General features: G+C 42.1%; 1 protein-coding gene across 1 annotated transcript in view; it reads right to left on the bottom strand.

Moving 5' to 3' along the window:
* The window catches only part of LOC308369095 (oxysterol-binding protein-related protein 5-like), a gene marked incomplete at both ends in the record, with an annotated part of 29520 nt that extends 3486 nt beyond the window's left edge, over window positions 1-26034 (bottom strand). The window contains 15 exons of the mRNA XM_080843434.1: window positions 88-186; window positions 286-382; window positions 501-599; window positions 808-889; window positions 1159-1343; window positions 1892-2102; window positions 3330-3489; window positions 3717-3801; window positions 4133-4336; window positions 4476-4577; window positions 4837-4917; window positions 5375-5448; window positions 6016-6138; window positions 7898-8051; window positions 25867-26034. Of these exons, the coding sequence (XP_080699560.1) occupies window positions 88-186; window positions 286-382; window positions 501-599; window positions 808-889; window positions 1159-1343; window positions 1892-2102; window positions 3330-3489; window positions 3717-3801; window positions 4133-4336; window positions 4476-4577; window positions 4837-4917; window positions 5375-5448; window positions 6016-6138; window positions 7898-8051; window positions 25867-26034 (1924 nt within the window). The remainder of the gene's footprint in view (window positions 1-87; window positions 187-285; window positions 383-500; window positions 600-807; window positions 890-1158; window positions 1344-1891; window positions 2103-3329; window positions 3490-3716; window positions 3802-4132; window positions 4337-4475; window positions 4578-4836; window positions 4918-5374; window positions 5449-6015; window positions 6139-7897; window positions 8052-25866) is intronic.
* Window positions 26035-27346: the final 1312 nt, after the last annotated feature.

The following is a 27346-nucleotide window of genomic DNA, read 5'->3' as shown; positions in this document are numbered from 1 at the left end:
CTAGAATAGTTGGCTCATTAAATCTCACAGAGTAATGGACTATTTACATATATATTATAAACGAAAGAGAGAGAAAAATGACCATACCTTTACAGTGGGCATATGGCATAGTTACAACATACTCCTCATCACGATTAAGGAACAGCAGCTTGGCTGAACCATCTAGCACAGCTGACAATGAGTTGCCTGAAAAGGAAGAGAAGCCAAAGGACTGCAGTCACTGAAGCTTTGAATAGATTAAAACAGTGAAAAGTTTACATACTGTGGAAAATACTGTTTGCTTACCATAAAATTTTGATTTAGCAAAAATGCTACCAGTTATACAGAAACCATCCTTTTTGTTGCTCACATAAAAGGCCGAAATGGGAGGGTGATGGGACACCTGAGATGAGAGAGGAGGGAGCACAGTGTGATTTCTCCACAGAATAAACCCATTATGTTCACAATGTTTAAGATCTTCTGAGTGGCTGGAGCTGAGGAGGCGAATGATAGACCATCACCTGCTCTGCAATATAAAATGTGCAGCTGTCTGTGTCAGGGTGAGGCCAAGAGCAGCGAAACGTCTCTCCCAAAATGGGATTGTATGGTTTCTTCAGGCCCTGTGGTAGCAAGACAGAGATAGCCATCATTCCCTTTTTTCCACATCTACCCAAGAAACCTTACAAATGAAATTCCTAAAAACAGCTACAGAACACACAAAATAGTAAACAAACAGCATACATAACATTACTTGCAGTTTAGCAACATAAACGTATACTGTTTTTACACATGAAAAAAAACTGAAGAAATAAAATGTCATTAGCTGACCTTGGGCTTCTTGTAAAAGCCGGACAAGTACCATCGCAACACCTTTTTTATTCGCCCATAAGCACTGTCCTCCTGTACTGCCCTGAGAGTTAAAGAAAAACAGCAGAGACATATTACAACCCCACCTCTCAGCTATCGTTTAAAACACACCCAACAGCAATGATACTGTTGCCACCCTTGATGTCTTCAGATTCATAAAAATTCTGTGGCCATTCACTTCCATTACACCTGGCAGTATGCATAAGGAGGTAAACTAAATACTGACTATTATTTTTTTTATTAAGCTAGTCATTTCATTCATGATAATGTTGACTGTGCGACTTGTCTATATTTCTCTCCCCCTGGGCTTACTCTGAAAGGAAATTGGCATGGTAATAGTTGTCAGAGAGCTTGTCCAGGAAAGAGCGTGGCTCCAGGATGAAGGTTGGCAGCACCACCTTGGAGAGGTCCATGCCAGGGCGGAGCTGCTTAAGCAGGGTCCACATCAGGCCTTTATTCTCGTCTGAAACGGTTTCTGTTTGTGACGCCTCCCCTGCCTGGAGGATAGAACCAATCATACGTTCAGTTGTCTGAATCTTCACATTTCCTATATTTATTATCATGTATTCAACATATTGTAGCGTCTCAAGGGTTCTCTGAAGAGAAAGAAGAACGGCGTTGTTTCCGGTTTTGGATCGTCTTTTTATTTTGAATTTAAAAAAAAAAACAGGAAACAGCCGGGACTCATACATCACTGGCACAGAATGAGGGGAGATCACCATTCACACTGACTGACACATCAACGGTGCACAGATACATTAAACAACAGAAGGGACCAACACAGAAATCAGTCATTACAACACACAGACGACATGGTAAACAATCACACACACAAACATCAGACACAAAAGGGAAACACGACGGAACTATCTTAAGGGGAAACAACAACAAACTGGCCAAATGTCATTCTTTCACCAGAGGTATGCTGGGAGACCCCAAGCACGCTACAATATTATATGTCAATAGGCCTTAAAAATGGTTCATACTGCATGTGACACAATTATTTATTGCTTTGAGCACAGGTCCTTAATGTCAACCAAACTACCTCAGCAATCTCCTCTTGACTTTGATCCACGTAGCAGGTGGCCTTGAGGGCAGGGGAGAGGTCATCTGATTGGTACATGTCACTTTCTTCACTCAGTCTGTCTCCGTTCTCATTGGCCCCATTGTCTGACTCCTCATGAATCTCCCTCTCTGATTTGTCAGAGCAGCCATCTGTTTCCATGAGGTTATTCACCAGCATGGAGTCATGTAGGCTAAGAGGACCATGGCAGAGATAAACACATGATTCATGTGTTTCAACAGAAGCATCAGTAGCTTTGATAAAGAACATTCCTAGTAACCAGTGAATGACATAATAAACACATTATTACACCATAGTTATGAGAGTTCTGTGTTTTTAGAAATAGAACCATAAAAGACAATGCATGACTAAAAATGTAATTTTATGATCAGAAACTCAGTGATATCAATACCAACCCCCTGATAGGTTTAGCATAGAATATATGGTGAATATATTAAATATATCTTAACAGTGCTTAATGAGAGGTACATAATCAGTAATATAAATCAATGTATATACTCTGTTCAATTACGATATGATACTTCAAGTGTCCCCAGGAGAAAGGAGCACTTCACAAAACTCATATTTAAATATCCTTCCGTCACGATACAATGTTATCATATTACAAATACATGCAGTCTATTTTGGAGTCTATTTTTTATATAAGACCTTTTTGCCATGTCAAGTACAAATGGAGCCTCCACCCCAATCTTAATGCTTCACTGGACTCTATATCAATTTACATACACTGTGCAAGTTAGGCATTCTGATCTGCATCCATAAGCACACTCTCTACCTACCCGGGGACTGCAACTGCAGGTAGGTCTTTAAAAACAAGCTATTTATAACTCCATAGCCATTCCACTCCAGCTGTATTTCACAGCCACCTTCTGCACATGATGTTGCTCCATCACAAGTGAAAATGATGGAGACAGATCGAGGAGGGATGGGAGACGGACGAGCAGGGAAGGGAGGGCGGGCTGCTGCTTTGTTGCCGAAGGCAGCATTGGATGATACCCCGGTCACATGACCTGCTAGTGCCTCTGACTGGCTTATGATGCATACAGACATGAAACAGCATTCACTCTCTCTCTCTCTCTCATACACACACACTCTCTCTCATTCTGTCTCTCTGTCTCATTCTCTCTCTCTCTCTCTCTCTCTCTCCTTCTCTCTCTCTCTCCTCACTCTCTCTATCTCTCCTCCTCTCTCTCCCCTTTTCTCTCTCTCACTCACATTCTGTCTCTCTGTCTCCTTCTCTCTCTCTATCTCTATGCCACACACACCCCCTGTCCTGACTCAGAGGATTGAATGCAGGAGGAAAAAGAGCTTTGACCCAGTTTATCTGCCACCATAATGCCATATATATCTTGCGATGCAGTATATGCATGCTCAGCTTATGCATGTGTGCTGTACTCACAGTTGGAGTTCCTGGTTAGTCAGAGGGGAGGTCTGGAGGTGGAGAATGTGTGAGGACTCAGAGGAGCTGCTCAGCTCGCCGTCACGTCCAGCCTTACCGGTCAGCTTGTACAGGCTGGAGCAGCTTAGGGCCAGCTCCAGAGCATCCATCCAGCAGCGCCCTGAAGCAACATGTACAAACGCTTAGCCGTTCATCAGAGCATTCGTGTACACACACACACACACACACACACACACACACACACACACACACACACACACAAAAATACACAAAGTGACAAAGAGACAAAGAGAGAGTACGAGAAAGAGAGAGAGTTACACACACAATAATTATCTCTCTCACTATGTCCCTCCCCCTCTCTTTCTTCCTCCATGATAGTGTACCCACCATCTGACTCTGATGCAGCCCTGAATATCAGGTAGCTGCTGGGCAGGGGCTGCGTGATGGAGCCAACATTCTCCCCTTTAGGACCCTGAGGAGTGGAAAGCACTATCAGCAGGTTCGTACCAATCACTTCATAATAAAGCCAGGGCAGCAGAGGATGACATAGAGTAGACTTTTAGCGATCAATTCAGAACAATTTGACTTTCCAGAAAATAAATTGCGCTTTAAAGAGATATTGATTTTTCTAAATATGGCATATAACTCACTTATGTTAAATGAACATCAATAACACTACACATTAAAAAAACAATGATCATTTGTTTGCTATTGTCTAAGAAATTCACATTCCATTAAGCCAATTTGGTGGATTTCTGTAAAAACATGTGAGAAACTTGAGGTATGGGGTTGAGGTGTCGCACCTTCACAGCCCAGATGGACTGGTCCAGTGGGTGGTACAGTTTGAAGCAGAAGCCATCCTTCTTGGAAGGCCTCTCGATGAGCTTACAGGCATTGAGGAGTATAGTGCCGACCCAGTGGTCCACCTTAGGGGACTTGTAAACAAGAAGCACTCCCGGTTTCAAGACACACCACATTTTAGTCCAGCTTTTCAAGGTCCCACGAATCTGAGGAAGAGTGAGGAGTTCACTGAATGCCCACAAGAACACAGAGTGCAGGACAGTAATACAGATATCATACAGCACAGACAGAAATCATTTGAAATAATGATTTAGCAGTCAGTGAAGGAGCTCAATTTCACTGCACCTTTAACCAGTTAGACATGATGACAACAGTGGGGTCCTTCAAAGCACTAAAAAGCTCTTTTGTTGCCCTCTTTTTCTCCTGACGATAATTCTTTTTTTGGACCTTTGAAAAAAAAAAAAAACATACAGAAAACTGACCTTCAGTCTTACAGTAATAACATGAAATTACTTAATTACACCACAAGAGGGCAGAACATGGCCTGATAACATAAAAATCAACGGTTGTTGATCAAATACGAGGTCTGCATAATGCTAGTGTGAAAGTGAAAATGACAGTCACACTCACTTACGCAAATCTTAGTTTCTGTCTTAATTATGAGATGCTAAACACAAATACCACACTTACAGTCAGGAACACCCACCTTAAGAGACTCCTTTCTGTCCAGTTTCTCCATGGGACTAGAGCATTCTTTTTCATGGCCATTGAAAACCTTTGATTCTGACTGAAAATGTATACCAAAGGCTATATTACAAAAATCAGTTAAAAGATACTGTAGTGTAGCAAAAACACATTCAACATGAATGATAACATCCTAATGTCATGAAAAGTTTAATAAGCTCAGAATCTGAAAAATATTCATCTGGTTAATACTGTATATAAATACTGGGGGGAGCTGTGGAACAAGTGGTAGCATCCCAACCATGTATGGGTGTAAGTGCCCACAGGGACCCGGGCTTGTGTCAGGCTCAGGTCATTTCCTGATCCCAATCTCTCGCTCCCACTCATTTCCTGTCTCTCTTCACTATCCTCCTGATGTTCATGACGCTTTTTACAGTCAGGGTGCTGGAGCTTTGCTTCTACCCACCGTTCACAATAGACTACATTAAGGTGCTGCATCATAATATTAACAAGTGACACCCACTACCGCAACATATGATGTGATGGATCTCTATTAGTACCTTATTTGAAGGAGACCTAGCAGGACTGACATTATTCTTGAGGCTGGGTGTACCATCCTTCTCTGTTTCACTGCCTGCAACACACCACAACATGATACAAGAGATGTATGACTCATTTTCACTACAGCAGGTTCAGTCAGTGCAAATCCTTGGAGACTGATATTTTTCCAAATGGCATTTTCCCACACAGAACATCAATGCAACCCAACAACAAATCAGTTGAAAGAGTCTATGAATCTAGGACTTTCTTTAAATGACTCATGGAGCCTACTCCTGAAAATACCAGGGAAAGACTTATATTTATATCTGATACAAATACACAGGCCCATAGAAGACTATACATTTTTAGGGTGTGATTTAATAAAAGTCACCAATTATTCCATACATACATTTCATACATGCTGTTTCTCCTTTAGACACAGTTATTGCTTTTTTTTTAACCCTGAAACTGTGGCCCACAGTAAACAAATGCAAACCCGTTATCATGCCCAGATGCATAGAATGCATAGCAACACTGAGAAACGCTGACTTTTTTTTGCTATGTCCACAGAACTAGATAGATCTTGTATGATTACAAGCAATTTAATGTATGACAGCAAAAACGGAGTATACATCTTTCAGTGGGGTGGCACTATCTGTACCTAGCAATGCTGTCTGAGAGAGTGGGTGACGGATGAGTTCAGCGTCTCTGCCTCCGCCTGTGGCTGTGGTCTCAGGTGCCCTCTTTAACCGCTCCTCTGCGTGCGGGATGGATGACAAGAGCCCTACAGCCGCAGGGCAGCCAGGAGAGAAACAAGTTGGTGTCTCTCTCTCTCCCTCACTCACTCTATACCCAGCTGCACTTGTTAAAGACTCAGCTTCAAGTACAAGCCCTCAATGGAAGGGGAAAAAAACATACAAGAAACAACAACATATTTTACAGGGCTGGTGGACAGGCTGAATGATCGATCACCGCTTGGCTTTATTCAATTTTTCTTCAGGTTTGTCTTTTGCTAACACACTGAACACTGTATGGCAGCTCTGATCCATAGTGAACATGCAGGTCTGAGGGGGTACTGGATGGGCAGTTAAACAGGTCATGTCAGTTGCCTTTGTATTTGTGGATGCTCTAAGTGTTGCAAGGCACAAACTAGGGCTAGGGCCATATTATCATTGGTATTTCTGCAGCACCACAAAGCCTTGATATCTGAACTAGAGACCCATTGCGTGAGAATTTAAATTTTGTTGCTACTGAGCGCCCCCTAATGTGGTGGAGTGTAGCTCAATTTTACATTTCTGTCATAAATACACATCCCCTATGAGACCCCCTAATGGAGAGTGTACACGTATATTTGTTGACAAGCTGAAGGATATGGAACCGACAAAAAGACAATGACAGAAGCCAAAGGAGTACGTAGACTGAAAAGGTTTTACACAAATATGACTCTGCAGCCCATATACATTTTTTTCTAAGCGTTTTAATGTGGAGTATGTGTAATCCAACAACATTTTGTTGGTGATATGCTTAATATACATTGGACAGTGTAATTTACCTGAAATAGGTTTTCAAGGTTGAAAACTTCTAGGGCTTACTGGCGTATGATTGATGAGGACTGATCAAACTTTTTGACGTGAGATTAATTTATTTGATGCTAGCCTAAGACAGGACAGGTTGATGACTTTGGGCATTGGAAAAACTACAAATATCCGTGAGACAGGGATGACACCAATAAGTTGCATATGTCACATTTCTTTCATAAATAACAATGGTAGGGAAAAACCAGTGAGTCGACAACTTTTCTAACATAGCCAAACATCAAGCAAGCGCAACACAAGACATAGCAAGACAGCTAATAAATGATTACTGACTAGTCCAACTTTATGTTTATGGCCAGCTCAGCATCCTTTTGTAACTTTCAGCTCTCTCCAACAAGGAAAGGCCTTTTTCGGTCTCTTGCTCGGTTACTCTGTATCTTTCGCTTCCTCAGCTTCTTTATTGCCTCTGATGATGTCCATACAGAGAATACTGCGCTAGCTTCGTGTTATAGGTAGCGCATGGGTCTAGTTGTTGTTGCGTGAGGTGGTGCCATAAAGTATTGCGTAGCTCTCGCAAGAGGTCTTGCGCCCTGTACCCCAAAGTTACATGGTAGTGGCACAGACGCCTTTCTCCGTCTTACAAGTTCAGTGTATCAACAAAATGATTTTGAAGCTGTTATTTACATAATGTTACTTTAAGATCCACAGTTAATTTCAGCAGAAAGTCTGAATTCAGAGCTGCCTAGTTTTTCCTCAGACCAGAGATAGGTGGATGCACCTGTTAAAACCATGACTCACACCATTACATCATGTAAAGAACTGGTGATTGTTTTTCTGACATGGTTTTTGTGCAATTACATCACCTTCCAAAAATGTACACAGCCAACATGCACATTTTTGGCTTTCTGCGAATGAGACAGGGATGCATAGGCACAAATATAGACCTACTGTTGCTACTGAGTTCAAGTAGTGTGTGAAATTTGGTAAGTGGGAGAGTGACCAATTTACCTGGACTGAGAGGGAAGATGGTATGGTCTCCATCTGAGAGATTTCGTGAGAGCCCACGGGGGTCCACCTTCTGCGGAGAGGAAACAGTCGGACACAGAGAAAACCGCCGACGGAATGCATTATCCTCCTTCATCTTCTCTGCTGGATTCGACTTCTGGGAGACAAGAGGAAGACATATGAGAACTACATTTGCGCTGAAGAGGAACCAGTGGTGACAACACTCTACTGGGTTACATGTATATGACTAAGAAACTCCCTAGGATGGAAACCTCTAACATTCAGTACTTAAACATACATTTTCATCATAAATTGTGAGTTTACATGAAAGATCAAGGGTCAAGGGTCAAGGAGCTTATAATCATGTTCATCCATACATCTGGCTTATGACGCAACACATCACACAACTGTGAATAATTCAGCACAGATGCCACCATTACTGGCCCGGTGCTAAACCTATGTGAACGACCTCTTCAAAGTACACTTCCGTGACCATTCAACACCTGTTCTGTGCATCGTGATAACTGCTAGATCTATCACTACTCTCTCCTCTCTTAGGCTAAGGCAGTGAAGCCAGCATAAGCTCCTGTCATACATAACACCCAGCACATCTGCCAGTGTCAGTTTGGCAGGGATGCTCTCCTCTGACATGATTGAGAGAGATCACTGGCTCTAGAGGGGGTACTCAAACCCTAGTCTCCGGATGGAGACTTTATAAACACGGCGGCTATATCGAGCAGGGCTGTGTGTGTGTGTGAGTGTGTGTGTGTTTGTGAGTGTGTGTGTGTGTTTGTGTGTGTGTGTGTGTGTGTGTGTGTGTTTGTGTGTGTGTGTGTGTGTGTAAGTGTGTGGGTTGGGACTGAGTGAGCAGGTCTGTCTGGTCTTCATGCATACTGGATTTAATGCCGTGACGCACATGCTGAGAGTATGTATACAATCCATATGAATACACACCCCATATGCTGAGAGGTGGGGGGGGGGGGGTAACATGGTGAGCCTTCTTTGCCCCTCTTTTGAAGGCAAGGCTTGATGGATTTATTATTGGTGGTGTGGCTAAAAGCACTTGCGTCTACAAGGAAGTTGATTGTGCAAAGAGTATTTGCTGAAGCCCGACTTGTCACCTGCAGTCATCCTGGGTGCCTCTCATCTGATGGTCATCTGCATGGTGGCAGCCTAGCAATGAACATGCATATAATGTATGCTGATAGAATATGAATTCTAGAGTATGAGAGTATTTTAGTGGGAATGACATTGTGTCACAGTGTCACAGTGAACAGTACGCATTACACATATTAGTTTGAGCAGTCCATCCATGCTATTTTTATGGGCATCCTGAAAGATGACACAAATATAAGGCAAATATGAGATACATGGAAATTGTAGCTCTGGTTGCTCTCGAGTACTGGCCACAAAATCATTACAAAATCATGAAACAGCCCTGGGTTATAAGGCCTGTTGTGTAAGTGATAGCAACAGCAAGAGGATGAAATTTAAAAATTCAGAAGAATATCGGTCTACTAGATGTGTGGGATCTATAACAATGCAGAGGTTTCAGTATGTTCCACTCTGGAGCAGTTCTGACAGACTGCCAGACAGAACCCGGTCAGGGACACATACCCCCCCACACGTCCCCGCTTCACAACCGTTTCACTTGCCACTATTAATAATGTAAGAGAGGAAGAGAGTGCTGTGCAATTTCAAAATATCTCCTCAGAGTGAGACTTCAGGCACAGATAAAGACGGTGGGGGGAGGTAGACGGAGAGAGCCAGAGAAAGAGTGAAAGAGAGAGAAAGAGAGAGAGAGTGAGAGAGTGTGCTAAAAATAGAGTCTGATGCAGTGGAGGTAGCATGGTGCAGAGGCCCAATCAGCGGCTCCATCCTGCACTGTGACATATAATGCAGTGGAATGAGGCTGGGCCATATGCCTGTACATCAGCATGGACCCTGACCTGACACAGCTCTCATTCATATCCCTGGAGGGCGAAGTGGGGCTGTTAAAGTTAATGCTAAGCTGCTAATGCAAGTGAATGGACAGGAAAGTGTTTGCCTGCGCATCTGTGCCCTTGCAGCTGGCCTCTGGGTCGTTTCTGGGGATTACACAGGATCGAGCCCTGGTGCAGCTCTCATGGCAGCCAACGGATATGATTAGACCTAAAACCGACCCGATTATCACATCGATAGAAGGGAAACACACCTAAGCAGAGTGAAAGAGACATAGATAGAGAGAGAGAGAGAGAGAGAAAGAGAAATAGAGAGAAAGAGAGTGAGGGTGAAAGGTATATAGGAAGAGGTGTAAGTCTGCTTTTTCTTGACTTTCCGGCCTTTCGTAATGGGTGACTCACATAGCCTTTATGGTGACAGTAGCACAAATGTGCCATCAAATTACCTACAGTGTAAGTCAATTTCTTGGCACATAGTTGCATTCAATGCCAAGTTGAGGTGATGTCTGAGATAGTAGCACAAAAACTAAGTTCCTCAGGCATTTATAAACTCTATGTGGAGTGACTGACATAGGAATACCTTTGCTTGATTAGAATACGTTATATATTAATATATTCTCATCTGGAAAACAGCGGACTAAGCTTAAGAGAGGGAGGCTTTTTCCATAATGTAACAACAACAAAAACTGTTAATGGAAACACATGTTAACAGAATTCACTACACGCACATTGGGGATTTAAACCCATAAGAGACACAACATTGTCTAAGTAAATTAATAGAAACAACACTGACATCTGGTACTGTAAATTAAATTTGAACAACTGGGAATTGTGGACAAAGTCCTGGCATGGTAGTGGGCTCAGAATACCTCCCATCCTACACCACCATACAACCTAAATGGTAAAAATATATTTAGCAATCTATTTCTGTGCAGAGGTCAGTATGCTTAGCATTGTGCGCTGGTCAAGGACTCCAGAGACACATTTAGGAGAGTAATCCACAGAATAACAGGCAGATATGCTGGCAGAAAGAGATAAATACTCCCCTGCTGTGTGTGTGGCCGTGGAGTGTCAACAACGTCCTCCAGGCCTTTCAAAAAACTTGTCTGACACAAGCCACCCCATGACGGGCTGACCCACTTTCCTTCCCCAACGCATCTGCAGCCTCCCTGGCCTACTACACGGAGAGCAGGAGCGTGTGTCATGAAAACGACAAACACAACAAACAAATAGATGAAGGGGAAGAAATGTCGGTGATACTTCGCAAAGCTCTAAGCTTACATTCAGCAGCTGGCCACACACAAATACAACGTGCACCAACTCTGGGATATACTGTACATGAGGGTTTCTATACAGCTGAGAGGAAACATTGCTGTGCTTCTTTCCCAAATGCTGTTATGTTGCACGATAGCTGCTCCACTTCATTTGGCATTTACAGACTCATCCAGGACGAGGGCTGATGGCAGAATTAACCTTTACAGAGAAGGTTTCAGCAGTCCGTATGTAAATAGTGCTCCAAAATGTAATAATGTTAAAGGATAAAGAAACTACACCAGAAATATACCTTTGTATTAGTTATATTGTGTTCAATTGTGTTCAATCTGATCCTCAAGACACTCAATCAAAGACACTTACACTCTCTGTTATTGTTTCTTTCTCTCTCCATCATTCATGTCTTCTCTGTCATTCTAAGTAAGCATTACTGTTTATTCAGAGACAAGCTCTTAGACCCTCTCCTGGGATATGAATGGACTTAAACTTCCCACATGCAGGCCAAGGGAACGTGCACACGGCCACAGCTGTTCTTTGTGTGACAAGCCAAGCGCACACAAAACAAATTAAATTAATGACAGAATTAGACTAGAGGCCTCAACACCTCACAAGGTGGAGTGCGTTTCCTCCGTCTTGTGTAAGGACGCAATCTTTTGCGGTCCTGTGTTCGGCCCTGCACATTCATTTCACACAGCTTTGCAGGGAGCAATGCATGGCTGTATTTTTAGCTCTGAGAGGCTCTGAGAGGTCACTACCGCTGTGGAACAGATTTCAAATAAGAAACAAACAAGTGCTCTCACCACATCTCAAACCATTAATAGATTCCTCTCAAGCACTTGAAGAGACTGTTTAATTGCTTTATCCTCCATAGATTGGGAATGCCCTCCACAATTTTGTCACTGGATATGAACCACTTCTTTTGTCAGTGATGTGATCCGGGGACTGCTATTTTTGGAACTGGGGGAATGACCTGTAAAAAAGTTCTGAGATGACAGAGTTGTTGTGTAAAGGGAGTCCTGCATCAGAGACCTCTATGAAGGCGACACCCCCCACCTCATTCCCACCCTTCTCCCATGTGACTTCCCATGCAGCAAGCAGGAGGACTGAGAACTAAATCCACAGGGACCGACATGTTCTCCTACAAGGGCACATCACCAGAGTTCTCCCGAATCTAATCTAGAGCATACCCAGTTGAGCGTGCAAGAGAAAAAAGAGAGACACTGGAAGAGAAAGGGAGGAGGGTGGGGCTGGGCGGGGGGTTGTGGTGGTGGGGGGGATACAAAAAAAGGAGGGTGTAGGTTCCAAATCAGTGAGGCTTGCGTAAGTAAAAATCCATATCTGTCACACATTTAGCCCAGATTGAGGCTATTCAGGGATGCGTCTTTCTTTATCCGCTTGTCCTTTTCCAGCCGGTCCATCCTACCCCTTTCCAATGTTTAAGACACACTCTCTCCTCTGCACTGCATCCAAAAAGATACAAACACACAAAAATACAAATGCATCTCTGCTTACGATCATTTATCTATCTGCTTTTCATTCTTGTCACACTCCTTTAAACTGTCACAAACTGGCTCTCTTTGCACTCCATCAGATAAAGCATTAAGACTCCCTCTGTATGAATGTTTGCACGTCACATCACCTGTCTAGCCTCACCCATCTCCCTGCACCTAGTCACCTCTGCCTTGTATACAAACAAACACTGTCCTTTTCGGTTTACGTCAACTCACACCATCGCCTGCCTTTGCTCAGTCAAAGTGTGTTTTGAGTAAGATAACACCAGTGTACACATATGACACACCAGCTACGGCCCATTTCCCAAGGGACACTACCCCGAACCATTCTTACTAAATACAACACAGTTAATCACACGCTTTTACTCATCACCTACACAGGTTCGTAGCTTCATGTGCATATATGAACATTGTTCACAATTCACAATGACAGTTGTAATGCTGGATCTATAATGTAAGCTGTGTAAGATATGTATTTTTGCTATACAGCTATAAACTCAATGCAGGGCTGAGTGGTTGGCTTGAAAACCGCAGAGGTATCAAGTACATGATGTGAATACCTAATGCATAGCCAGCAGTCAGAATAATCTTCTCAAGATTAGTAGCACAGAAAGAAATGTACATTGTCAGCCATTTAAGACTCTCCACCTTTAATAATTCAGAAGTTACAAGGATGCCTCCATGGTGGTTACAGTACTATGGGGCAGAAGGAATGTATTGTGGAAGTTTACACAATGGTAGACATTTCTCTAAACAGAAACTATAACACTTCTAAAGTTTTGTATATTTGAATGCTATCGGTATAAATATCTATGTTCATGCCTTTACAGAGATACACACACATACAGCATATACAGCCAATACAGTAGTATTGACACACACATACACATACATGTGTACACAAATACACACAGACACAGACACACAGACACACACACACACACACACACACAATCAAAGGTGCATACTTGCCTCTGACATCAGAGTGTCATTCTTCTGTTTCACCAGGGACATTTAAACTCATCTATGGCAGAATCTGGTCATGTTCAGCCTGATATCAGGAGAGAAAGCACACCTTAAGACACCTTAACAGCTACAATGCGGCTTCCTACTTTCTCTTGACCTGTATTAGGGAGGCAAAGGAACCATTTGAGCCTGCATCAGAACACAGGAATGTGAACTTGTGAAACTAAATCCTTCGAACATACTGCATGGGAAAAACAAAAGGAAATCTTCGATTACCATGGTAACTTCCCAATTTTCCTCCAATCAGGCCCTACCTGCGAACTGACTGGCAGTAGGCTGGCAGAGTCGGGGTATTTTACCACAACATTATTCTGCTCACACTATGAGGAGGAAATGGCATCTTGGGCTGTAGAGACAAAGGTCAGCCCTAAGCCATTACGCCAGAGCAAATATTGCATATACTGTAGATCTTAACCACGACATTAACACTCCCCATATTATTCTGACATCTAAACACCAGCTACATTTACAGGGTTTCTGGATGGCCAAGACACATTTCTTTAAATTATGCTCCATTTCCCAAAACTCTAAACACAAATGAATGGCTGCACACTCGTCTTCACAAACTTCCATGTCCAAACCAAACTCTCCACTCAAAACCATGTGTACCTTCAAACTGTGCCTTCAGATATCACACAAAAGCCATCAAAAACACACACTAACTAAAATAGCTATTACACACAGGTGAGCTCAATTCAAACACTACAGTAAAAACCTGTGACTGCATTAGGGAAGGGAATAGTGTTTATAGTTTAAGGAAATGGGTCTGTCTTTGTATAGATGTATAGATGAGATCTTAAGGTTAATAGTCCCAGTTACCCATCCCAATGCATAAGCAATTAAGAATAACATGCTAGAGGGTGCTTGCAGGGACGTGCACAGGATTTTTGAAGGGCAGTTGCTCTGCCCTGTAAAAAAGGGGCAACGCGTTACTTTTTGTCACCGCCTCTGCTATGCCTGGTCCCCTGAACGCATATTTTGCCAATATCATTTTAAACTCTCACTAACCGCCACGCCCACGTCCCCTGATGGCATAGTTTGCCAATATAATTTTAAACTCTAACTTACCGCCGCTGCTACACCCCCTGATAGCATATTCCGTGATTATTTTATCTAGGCATACATGAAGTTCTGCAGCCGTAATACTATTTTAAAAATATATATATTTCCTTCGGAGGGGCAACTTCAGTTGAGGAGGGCAAACGGACAGTTGCCCGAGCAACCTTAGTCCCCTCCTGTGCAGGTCCCTGGATGCTAGCATGAATTACTCATGATTAAGTTCAATTGTGTCAGTACATGGAGAGACATCATTCTTGACAGAGCCTTCTGAAGTGTTCTGATCTAACGTCAGGCTGTTCTCTCGCCTAACTGGTGGTTAGAATAAAACCAGCAAGGCAAAAACATTATAGCCTATAAGTCACCAAGAAACTTAAGAAAGTACACAACATCAAAATCTTTCCAAAAAGAACTGCATTTTCCTACACTACTTTCTCACACTTTTCCAATCAATAGTGGCCTGAGGCTGAACTGTAGGTGACACCTTCTGAAGGATCTTTTACAGCGCCACAGGACCAGACTGCCCAGCATTTGCTCACATTAACTGGGCAGAATAAGCTCGGTTGGTGTTCTTATCCAATTAGAAGTGGAGCCACCTGAGTAACTGCCAACTCTTTCCCAAGTCCACAGCAGAGGGGTAAGGAGAGGGAGGACTGCAGTGTGGCCCCTGGCTGAGTCTGTTGCCCTTGATTTGCTACAGCATAGTTCACACTCGCCACAGGGCACCAGTGTGTGTGCCTATTTTGGTAAACTTCTCCCCTGTTTCCTTCTCTTCATAGCACCTGCTGCTCAGAGTGTGAGATTCTGACGAATGACCACCCATTTGATGTGAATTCAGCAGAAAAACTGTGCAAAGAATAGTTTATAGAATAATTTCTCACCATCTAAGCATTTCACACCAATCAGATAAACTGATTGGTTAACTCAAGCTGGTTAAAACAGCCCACACTGTGGTTAGCTCTATCCGATTTTTAGAAAAACACGAATAACATCATAAACTTTTCCTCATTCATACAGGTGCACGAGCATTTCAAGTGGCCTCCTTTCCACTTGAAGATCCTCCTTACCATTCACGGTTATTGCTTGACCGTGCTGATCCTTTCTAGCTCTGGTACTGTGTAAGGGAAACTAACTGGTGGCTGTGCTCTCTTTTGTTAGGGCCTTAAAGTCACAGGAACAGAAGCCGTGTGTTGTTCTGGTCTGATGTGCTCATGCCAGGGAGCCAGCGGTAGCACCAGCGGTGGCATGCACGATGTGACTTCTCAGAGCTCAATCAAACTGTGTCAGCTCAAGACAACACTAGCTGACAGTTCACCCACAACAGACGAACACACTCTTACTTGGCAGAGAAAAACGTCATACACTGTCGTCAAGTATCCGTAGGACTTTAAAACAAGTGAAAAGGCTTTCTGTTTGTTATTCATTAGGTCCACGGGTGTTTTCGTTGAGAAGCTCTAGGGAGCGGTGCAGTTCGCTGCAGGACGTGTAGCATCTTGCAGAGGTTTGTCTCCAGAGCACAATCAGCCGCCTGCTGCCCTCCTGCCTGCTGGGCTCAGCTAATGAGGTCTGGGAGGGCTGACAGCTCTGGGAAGGCCAGCACCTCTGGTGTGAACCCAATGGTACCGTAAGATCTCAAAATAATCCTGAAAACCGATTCCTTTAATGTCCCTGAGAACAATCTGGGTCTGCTTGACATAGGCCAGATGTCTTTATCGAGATAACCTTTTTAGATATTGCCACTGTAATGCAACAACTGACAGTTGAATAAATAACTATCTGAATTAGTGCAACTGGTAACATTTTGCTGCCAGGAAAGGCCGCAGCGTGGTTGATGCTTCAGGAAAGTCAAGAAAGATGTAATTTTTACCATGCATTAGTGGAGCTACATAAATATCAAGCATCTTTATCTATTTTCTAAAATATATTTAATTGGGGAATTAATAGAAACATCCTGAAAATTACAATGTCAGTTATGTCAGGCAGTGAAGCATTTTTCCCTCTACTATCAAGCCATAATCCCGCCTCCACACAGACAGCAAACATGTTCCATCTTCACGCTGTGCATTGGGGCATTCTCTCCCCAGGGCCAAGAGGGCACAGGTGGCGCTCTTACAGTATCCTCCACTCGCAATGCCCTCAAGGGTACCCACCCTGCACCTATACTCTTTCTTATAACAGAAGTACCATACAGCCTCCATAGGCTCTCCACTCACACCACCCTACACTCTACACCGTGTAACTGCTGCAGTCAAACAGCCTGGCTACATTTTATACTGGGAAGAAATTCATGCCACTGAGGGTGTCCAACTGGTTGGCTGCAGACTGGCTTGTTGATGGCTGTTTATCAACTGGCTTACTTACATTAATGCTTGAGCTCTAGAATCTCTATCAAACCCATAGCAATGCAACAACTGGATGAAAACAAAATTGTGCCAGATCTAGCATGTATACACTGTAAACCTGAACAAGTTCAGAGAACTCAAAACTTTTGACGTAACCGATTACATAAGAAAATTTGAGTACATATATAATTTTTTTTAAGTAAACTTAACTCAAAAATGATACATCGACTATTCTGATTTTTTTGTGTTATCATTTTCATCATTTTTGAGTTCTCTGAACTCATATTATTCCAAAATCGTAAAGGATTTAGGCTTGTCAGATATATGTGTTTCTCTGGGTCTTTCTCAAACTAGTTATTACGCCCTTACAAGTTTTTGAAAGGGTATCTTCCTTACGTTCCAAGTTCTTGCGCAAGCTCTTACTGTAGAGAGAACTGTCATTGGTCGACCGCCTTCCCAGTGTTGCCACTGCATTTACATTTACATCTGTGATTTAGTAGACACTTTTATCCAAAGCGATTGACAAGGAATTTTGCATTCATAGATCATGAGCAGTTTAGGGGTTCACACTTATACACTTGGTAAGGAGGAGTGGGGAATTGAACTAGCAACCTTCCAACCTCTGGATTACTAAACGACTCCTCTACCTTAAGTCTGCTGTGTCCGTCTCTCATTGCAAAAGCTTTGCAATGGTGTTCTCAACGACGTTGATGACGTCAGATACTAACATCAGGCAATGTTAACTCAAACAAATACATTCCTATACAATTAAAATGTCTGCACTTGCTCAGAAAACGTATACATTTTAAGTTGGGTCAACTAAATACCAGGTTTTAAGTACTGAATTCACATAATGTTAATGAGTTAGTATAACTGTCTGGGTTTACAGTGTACATAAGGATTGTATTATAGAGATTTTGAGTTTAGATGTTCAACATCTCCATGCTGTACTGCAGACTTCACTTTTTCACAAAACAGTTTACTTGCATAGAAAAGCGCAACATCTATGAGCAAGGGATTCAGGCTTTAACAGTCAATCTTAAAATATTCACATGACTATTTGGTTAGTGACTTAAATAGGCCCAGTGCAAACACTCAGCACAAATAACATTAACATTACCATGGAAAAAATGCCATGACATATGGCCAAATTCTGCTCACAGTAAAGTCCCAGGTAGACCAGGACACATCTGCAACACCTCCCTTTTTAAACCTTTACACATTTGTGCTGTATTTACACAAACAGTTGCTCTTACTAGTGCAACCTCTATAAGTAAAGCCACATGTCCCTAAAATAACGGCTCAGAGAGAGCTTAGCCAATATCATTCACGCTACAGGGTTATGTAATCCCCTCCTCACTGCTCCACTTATGGACTTTTTTGTATCAGATTTAGCCGGGAAGAGCAGAACTGAGCCACAGCAGCAGCACCAGCAGACCCAACCTCAGTACAAAAGTGATGGAGAAAGTAGGACAAGACTCAGACTTTAAGTCTCAGCTTGCTCGTGAAAGTGTGGCACACCATTCATAAGGGGAGGGGGCGGAAGGGGAGCACTGCCAGGGAAAATGTTTGGATGATGTACTAGGGCCGGTAGAATTTTAGAAGGCGGACATCAGTGATGTATGGTGTCATTTCATGTGCTATTAATGTCATATACATGTGGACATGAGAAAAATGAAGGTATTATTGGTTTTGTTATATAACATTACATTCACATGATTATTATGTATAGGTTCTGGACTACCTATAACCATCTTGATAGCAGATAAATGTGGACCGTAAAAGGTACCGTAAAAGTCACTGTTATACTGACTATCATGCAAACAAGGTTTGTCATTTTTCAGCATCCAATCTTAGAGCTTCATTATATTTTCAAACTTAAAGACTATTTCAAACACTGCTTAGCATGACAATGGCACAAACTGAGGGACACAGCTTCAAGCTGAAAGATGCTCAGACTTCTCCACCTCCAACATATATGGTTGCTAATAGTTCCTCTGAAATTGATTTAGAGGATGTATAATCATGTTAGTTTTCACGTGTGAATGAGATGGTCAAGTTAAGAAATATATTAAACTACAGAGATACAACTTCACAATGAACATGAGTAATTTAGAGCACTGTTACCTTGTCTCCTCGCTCCCATGTTATGGCCTCTCAAGATTAGCAGCTACGACATCCATTAGCACTAAGCATGCAAACTAAACAACTATAAAGCTGTGTTAATTTCCAATTTCCAAGACATGTCTCTTCCAAAAAGATCTACACGAATATCTTTAGGCCAATGATCTACAGGCCAGGGAACAATACAGGTTGACACTTCACGCAAGGCAATTCATCAGAAGCACTACTGAAATCCTCACATCCAAACAGCTGATATCAAAATCACTGCACTGGGATGTTGATATGGCTCTTTGCAAGGCACTATCTCAATGAAGCTTTTAAAAAGGTGGAACAACAACAATGACACCAAGTGAATTAGTTGACCAACAGTTAATGAGTTAATCTATGGTTTCTCCATGAAGTAAGGAGTCACAGAGTTAAATATTAGCTATGATATAATGGTTTACTTACTTACTGTACAATGCGTTTTAAACGATTAGCTAAATTATGGCCAGGACCGACCGAAAGCACACCAATATTGCCATGCCATATTACAGAAAAGAGTAGCTTTCATTTGGTATTTCACAATCATGCTCTCAATAAGTAAGTGTCATCATAAATAATCTAACAGGTCTTTGAAAGCAGAGTTTTGGATAATGAGAACAATATTAAAATTAATCTGGATCCTCTCATTTGTGCCAGTCTGTTGGGCTCTGATCCTCCCTGCATCCTAAAAACTGCAGTGTTCCACTCGTAGCCTCATCTTTTATGCAATGCAAGATTCTTTTACATATCTAAATCATCTGCCAATAGAAGTGAAAAAAGGGCACCGCATAGGATCTGCTTTTAGTCACAGAAATCCTGTGAAAGTGAGCCAGTGCATCAGTTCCTCCTTGCATGAAGAACTGCTTCTCTCTTATACAGATTCAGTAACTCAAATGTAGTGAATTCCCTATTATTATACAATGTAATGTAAGGTGGTGATTGTAGTCAGGGAACCTTTAATTTTTTAGACGACTTCTTGTCCTCATTTTACTCCTAGGTGAAGCCGTTTTGAGATTTAGTTTTTCTGTTAATGTCTTAAGTTGCAGGGACTTCCTCCAATTTGTTTTGTGGATGGCTGGCATGGATGACAGTCCACGATCATAATCAGACATTGATGGTGCACCATATCCAATGACTATAATCACTCCCTTACAGCAGACAATTAGCACACCAGATTTGGCACCATGTATGCCTAAGCAATTCATCACACATTTTAACGCTACAGAACAGGCTCACTTGGGCAGCCGTTGCTGAATCATAAGCAGGCTTGGGTACGATCAGCTACCCAGGGCTTAAGGAACAGTGGACAAATTGTACCAACAATGCCCAATTCAGATAGAAACAGAACAAGACACAGTTGTTAGTCCACCTTACTTGTAGTGTCTGCCCCCATTATGCTAACACCATGGATAATCTGCATCAATTATAATACCCAAATTGACAGAGATATAATACTGAAAATACATTTTGGATCATTAACCAGACTGTTGGTGAGCATGCCTTAAAACGGTGGTTTAAAGTGACGTTATGACTTATTTCGATTATGTTCCATATTGTCCGGATGACACATCGAATGAAATGTTTAAGCTTACTTACTACTGCCTATGGAATGCATGTAGGCTTCTTATCAGTCTCTTGGTGGTTCTCAGCCTCAGCTCAATTCATTGAGATATTTGTTCCCGCACTGCCTATACCATCTTTTACATTGCTCTCTTCAGTAATGAGTTATCAAAGGAAAGACTACTAGAAGCATGTCTCGCTATACGTTTTACACGTGTCTAACTGCAACAAATTGCATTCAAAGAAACTGTTATAAGGAACCGCCGTCTGTGATCGGGCTTTTTCTGTTTTCAACGCATATAAGGCAATCCCTATTTTTTTCCCATACATATTTTAATGCCTGTGGGATGTGACAGAAATAGAACAAATTGAGCTCTACACCGCCGTCTGCTTTTGACAGAATTTCCGATCACAGCAAAACCATGAAAGGGGGATGTGAGGATTACACACAACAGATTATGTAAGCAGTGGAATAGCAACGAACAATAATTTACAAAATAATTGTAGAATACAGCTGGGCTGGTCCATCAGAGGAAAGAAACCACCATGCTATACAATTGGAATAGATGGAGAACTTCCAGAGATCTACGAAAATATATCTGTTTGCGCTGCAGGTTTGTCAAGATATCACAGATAGGTAAAGATTCAATACAAGATACATATAACGTAAACACTACATGCTTATATGATACAGCTATGACCGGCGTGCAACATTTCCCCAAAGTGGTAACATCAGTCAGCCTATGTATTGTTAAAACTGCAGCTGGGTGGTGTAATACAGTGTCTAGCCTACAGCATGCATGTCTATAGTGTATGCGTTCACGTCAAAAGCATTTCATAGATTCCAAACTCACCTGTTTCAATTCAAATTTGTCATTGAGTTCCGTGAGAATAAAGAGATAAGATGATTTGTTAAACCATTTTAACTCCTGTTGTCAGCGCATGAGATGTTTCGGCGAGTAGGATGACAACGCTTGCGTCATTGGTCTGGTGTGGAAAAAATATAATTGAACCACCATGTGCCACCTTCGTCTAGCTCCAGCAATGTCCTGTTTCCTTTGAACTACTTAAAATAGCTTGAGGTGGTCTATAACAATTAAGCAATGGACCGCTTTTACGTTCGCAAGCTAATTATATGCATCTTACCTCACCACCGATCCTGCCAAATACAGTCCATTAAATGCATTTTACCCAGGGAAAACATTCCAGAAACCACGGTGACGTAGCAGTAGAAAGAAGTTGCCTAATCGTGTAGAGCAACGCGAGAGGTAGACAACGTGGGTGCCCGTCTCTCAAGTCCACAGATGTTCATGGAGGAAAGTATCACTGGCTGGTCATGGAGGGGGCGTGGTGGTGCATAAGCAGAGCATGGATGGTAGTGATGTATTGATGGTGTGATGTTGTCATTGTATGGTTAAGCCACACTATAGGTTTTGTACTGGCATTTGTCATCTCCATCAAGTGCGTCGACAATCTGGCAGACTTGGTACATGAATAATAACACAGTTTAGACCACACATCCCAGAATGGTCACTAGATAACAGAAGAAGAAAAAAATGCCTATATAGTCCATCCGTCATTGCATTTAAGCATTGTAAAATTGTTTGTAAAAAAAATCTCCTTCATAGCAGTAGGCCTTCCTGTTCTTTAACCTCAGGATTTTTCTACCTGGGCCGTATTTTTATAGCGGGGATACCAGACCGAACCCCGCCCACAACATTTTTGGTCTGGAAGTTCGGTCTGGCACTGCTCCGTTGAGGAGAAATTATCACAGATCCAAAACGGATCTAACCAATCAAATTGTCAGGGCGGGCTTTATACGATGATGGACAGATGGTCCACCAACGCTTGAGTTGAATTAACGGTAGATTCGAAATTGTACCAAGATGGCGGCGTCTCAGAGCCTGTTAGTGGGAAATATTTTATGGGAATTAAGCTATCTACACGACTTTTTTATGTCTACATTGACCGGGTTAGTTGTGTATGTGCAACACGAATGTTGCAGACTATTGTAGGTCTTAACTGAAGCTCTCTAGACCATTATTGTTAGGTTATTGCTAACGCTTAGACCAAAAATCAATTGAAACACATAGTAGCTAGCTAGCCTCGCTGCTAATAAGTATAAAGTGAGCATTCATAACTCACAGATATTGACAGCGCATTCATTTTGAAAGAGGAACAGAGAAACACGATTAAGGCATTTGTCGATTGAAAATATGTTTTTGCTGTCTTTCCTACGGGATCCGGTTAAAGTTTAATGTATCAGATGGTCATACTATGTTGCTCTGATTGGTTCTAGGTATCCAATTGAGCGAAGAGGCATTTTCTTTCCTGGTTCGTTGAAACACGCCCCATATTCACAGTTCAATGGAGCAGTATCAGACTCATATTCTGACTAGAATTATGAGTATGACATCGTCAGGCTAGTATTTTTAGATATTATGGGGTCTAAATCTTTACTGGAGACAATTATTGATCGAAATCAGTCCAGTACTGAGTTAGAACACTTTAACCGCAAACTGCAAAACGGCTACATATTGGAATCCTATGAAGCAAACCAGCATGTCAAAGTAAACTGATTGTTTTCGCTGATGACAGGCTCCTACATTTTAATAAAATGGTCTGACAACATGGAAAGGACCCCTTCAGAGATACACCTGCGTCTGTAGAAAATGACTGTACAGTCAAGCCGTGTTTCATACCGTCTACTTTACGAAGTAGGCTACACTGCAAATACAGTGCGTATTGCACACTAAGCACTTACATCTGTAGTGCGTTCTGTCGCTGATTAGTTTTGTCTTAAATGGAACACTGATGGACTCAAATGTACGAGCCTTTTACCCATAAATCTGTGTGCCAGCTTCCTCCGGCCAACTGGAAATTGATGGCAGACTTTCGTATGTAAATGTACGTCTTATGTACCTAATGGGCACAGGTGCCACAGGTGCCACCGACTCCATAGTGCAACCTGGCACCACTGGTTCACTCCCAGCAGCATGGGCGCCAACCATCACTCAGCTGATAACAGTGACCGGGGAAAGGCTGGCACCAGAGGGAAGTTCTGCAATGAACCACTTTGAGCACTTGATGGAGAGAGTTCTGGCTGCATAGTGTACCTGGATGACCTCCTTGTGCATGCTGCAGACTTAGGACGCACCCTGGCTAACCTGTGTGAGGTCTTCCAAGCCATCCGCCAAGATAGCCTGCCTCTGCAGCTGAAGAAAGTTCATCTGCGCGAGACAGCGTTCCTGGGCCATGTAGTTGGTGCGGTAAGTGTGTCTACTGATCCAGCGTAATTGGTAGCAGTGAGAGACAGGCCCATTCCTCATAATGTCAGAGAGCTTTGAAGCTTTCTTGGGCTGATGTCATATTACTGGAGTTTCATCAGAGACTTTTGACTTTGCAGAGCGCCCGGTCACTGAGATATTCTGCCATTGTAGTGTGCCGGATGAGCTGCCCAGAAACCTGGGGTAGAATATTGATGCTGGAGTGTTCAGTGAGGTCTGTGAGGTCAACTACATATTTACTAAGGGGTATTCAACAGGGGTATCTTTTTTTAACCAAAGGGGGAGGGGGCATGTTACGTATTGCCTTTGCTTGGGTTTGGGTTTTTATATATCTGGATCAGAAGTTCAAATTCAAGGTTGCTTTACTAGCATGTCTACACAGAATAACACTTAATCCTTTTTATATCTGGATCAGGATCAGAAGTTCAAATTCAAGGTTGCTTTACTAGCATGTCTTTACACAATGACACTTAATCCTGCAGGGCAGCAAGAAGTGCACCCTGCCCTTTCAACAGTAGCAGCCCCTATTTTGTCTTTTAATGTACAATAATTTGTAAGTTCAAATACATTTGTTCAAATATCGAGCCCTATTGAGTATCTCTTTTCTAGTCTATTCTTTTCATCGCTGACTGAAAATAATCAACCATTATTTAACAACTTAACATCTAATTTCACTTTAATACTGCTTTGAAAGAACAGCACTTTTCCAAGTGTATTAGGTGCATTGCTAGTCATTGAAACCAACTGCTGTGCCTGGAGCACAGCCGTGGCCAATAGGCCTATCTGTAAGTCATTAGCCTAGCCATTCTTGTCCGTGTGGCAGGCTATGTCTATGATACAGTATGTGACAATGTTTACATTAAAAAAGTAAAAGTTAAATTATCGACAAAGATTCCCCATTATTATGTATTTTTAAGCTTACCATTGTTTTTCGCTTCCCCCTCTGTTTGGCGCCCCTATGTGCTGCTTATGTGGCATAGCCCCCTTCTTGTGCCACTGACTACTAAGCATAGCCAGATGTTTGAATGGTAGTGTATGTTTTATTATGTTTTAAGTAAAAAATTATGTAAATTGTGCTGAAACAGCTTAGCTAACTTTGCTCTATGTAGGCCAGCTCTACAACTTTACCAATAGATCCTGAGTTACACCCGACGAATGAATACAATTAGACAAATGACCATTACACAAGGCCTACCTTCTTTAGGTATTTGTTCTTCCAGCCTTGTTCCACTCAGCTCAGCAGGTTCGTTGCTGGACCACACAAAATTATTCTACACACAAAAAGTGATTGGCTGCTCCACCAGAATTAGCATAGAAATTACTTATTGTTGCACGCACTGCTGTTCCTTTGCTTAAAAAAAAATCACAATTTTTACATCAAAGGGAAGCGAAGAGGACGTGTGAGGCATGAGATCGTGATGTTTGTGTCAATTCGGTGAGAGATGGCAGCCCGGTATAATAGTACATAATTAATCATCGCAAGTACAGTATTTGCATAATCATATTGGTGTGGCTACTTATTACACTGTGACTAATAGTAGGTATATAAGGTTACCAATATGTCAGAGGACAACAGGAAGCATTGTCAAGGCCCTTACCCAATTCAACTCAGTGTCAGCTCAACTCATAGCTGTACTATGCAGTTCATGCCAAGAGACCAAAAAAAGTGCCTTTTCAGTTGTCAAAATGTCATAGCAAAAGGTTATACCTGGTTCTGCTTTCAGAACAACAGAGGAGGTTACACCTGACGGATCTGTATGCCATTGTATTGTATCCATTCTGCTGCCCCATGCCTTTATCAACCCAGAGCTGGAAACAGGTTGTACTCACGGTACAGCACGGCATGAACAACACAGTCTGCCACTCGATCCAGCCAGTCGAAGCCCAGCTGGGACTAAGATGCAGGTCCGTGTGTGCCTCTGTGTTCCCACTCCTGTCTCTCACTTGGAACTGTATCACTGTGTATGACCCAGCAACATGGGGATCCTTAACTGTCATTCCACCGTAGGACTGCAGTGTGGAGTGCTAGCCCGTGTGTTTGGGGGGGTTGCTGGTGGATGATGTGGAGGGGAGTGTGTGTGTGTGTGTGTGTGAGAGAGAGAGAGACAGAGAGTTAGGGAGGGCTAGCTCCTCTGTGTGAGCTCTGAGGCAGCACTGCACCAAAAGAATGATGGGTAGATTCACACCTCAAGCGTTTCACTTTACTTCTTTACTGTAGTATAAGATTAGGACCTTTCGCCCTCAGCTATGGGGAATGTGATCCATGCAGTGGCTGCATGATTATATTGTATATTGTGCCCACAAGCAACCGCTACAAAACGTAGAAAAATTAAATTGGTTCTTGTCATACACTGAAGACAAACAGCTGTTTGAAAGAGACAGGAAGATGGTAATTGGCCTAGTTTATCATGCCATCCAGGTGTAATGTTTTAATCCACAAGGGAGATCTCGATCTCGAGTGCCTTCTGTCCGGTATAACCGTGGCAACCTGAAATGTCTGTAGGCCTACATGTTGCAATACAAGTCATGCATGTTTTAAATTGTTTTAGAAAAGTCTGTGAGGTCCCCAGGCATGTCAGTATTATTTCAGAAGAAAATGGGCCGCATGGGTAAGGTGTGACTTACAGCAACATATTCAGAACAGTCTGTTGTCTGCTTCACATTACTGCTGTACTGGTAGCCCATACATATCCTAAGACACATAAATACACACATAAGGGACTGTAACCAACAGTATATTTAGATAGGTTTGTTATTTAAGTGTACTCCACTATCTGAACATGTATAGTTTGACATCGTAAGCAGTATAATGCATTTCTCTTCTAGAGTGTAGCGTGAGAATAACAAGAGAGTGAACTGTTTAAGGTATACACAACTTGAAATGTTTCAATTAAGTTTTTATGCAACACACACACACACATACACACACACACACACATTATACAAAGATGTTGGTAATTACAATACATACAGTAGTCAAAGGCATAGTGCATACAAAATTACAACCCTTCCTTCCCTTTTAATAAAATTAAGATCCCTTTTTTGAAAATGTGACAAAAGCATGTTCTTACGGTAAGGAAGAGAAAGTAAGAAATTACTTCAAAATAACGAATTACCATTTGAAATGACGGACATTGAAATGATGATTGAAATAATGTTACAATATACAATGGAATGTATCAAGGATAATTCCGGTTTAAAATTAGTCACATTTTTACATATGATCCATCAATGTTTTAACTTGTGTTTGATAGGGAAAACAGTGGTCTTTATAACAAAATGCATTCAATTGTGAGGTAACCAATTGTGG

Source organism: Sprattus sprattus (genome assembly GCF_963457725.1).
Source record: "Sprattus sprattus genome assembly, chromosome: 8".
In the NCBI taxonomy this organism is placed as follows: Eukaryota; Metazoa; Chordata; class Actinopteri; order Clupeiformes; family Clupeidae; genus Sprattus; species Sprattus sprattus.
Note: the sequence above shows the minus strand (reverse complement) of the source record. Positions and strands in the feature narration are given on the sequence as shown.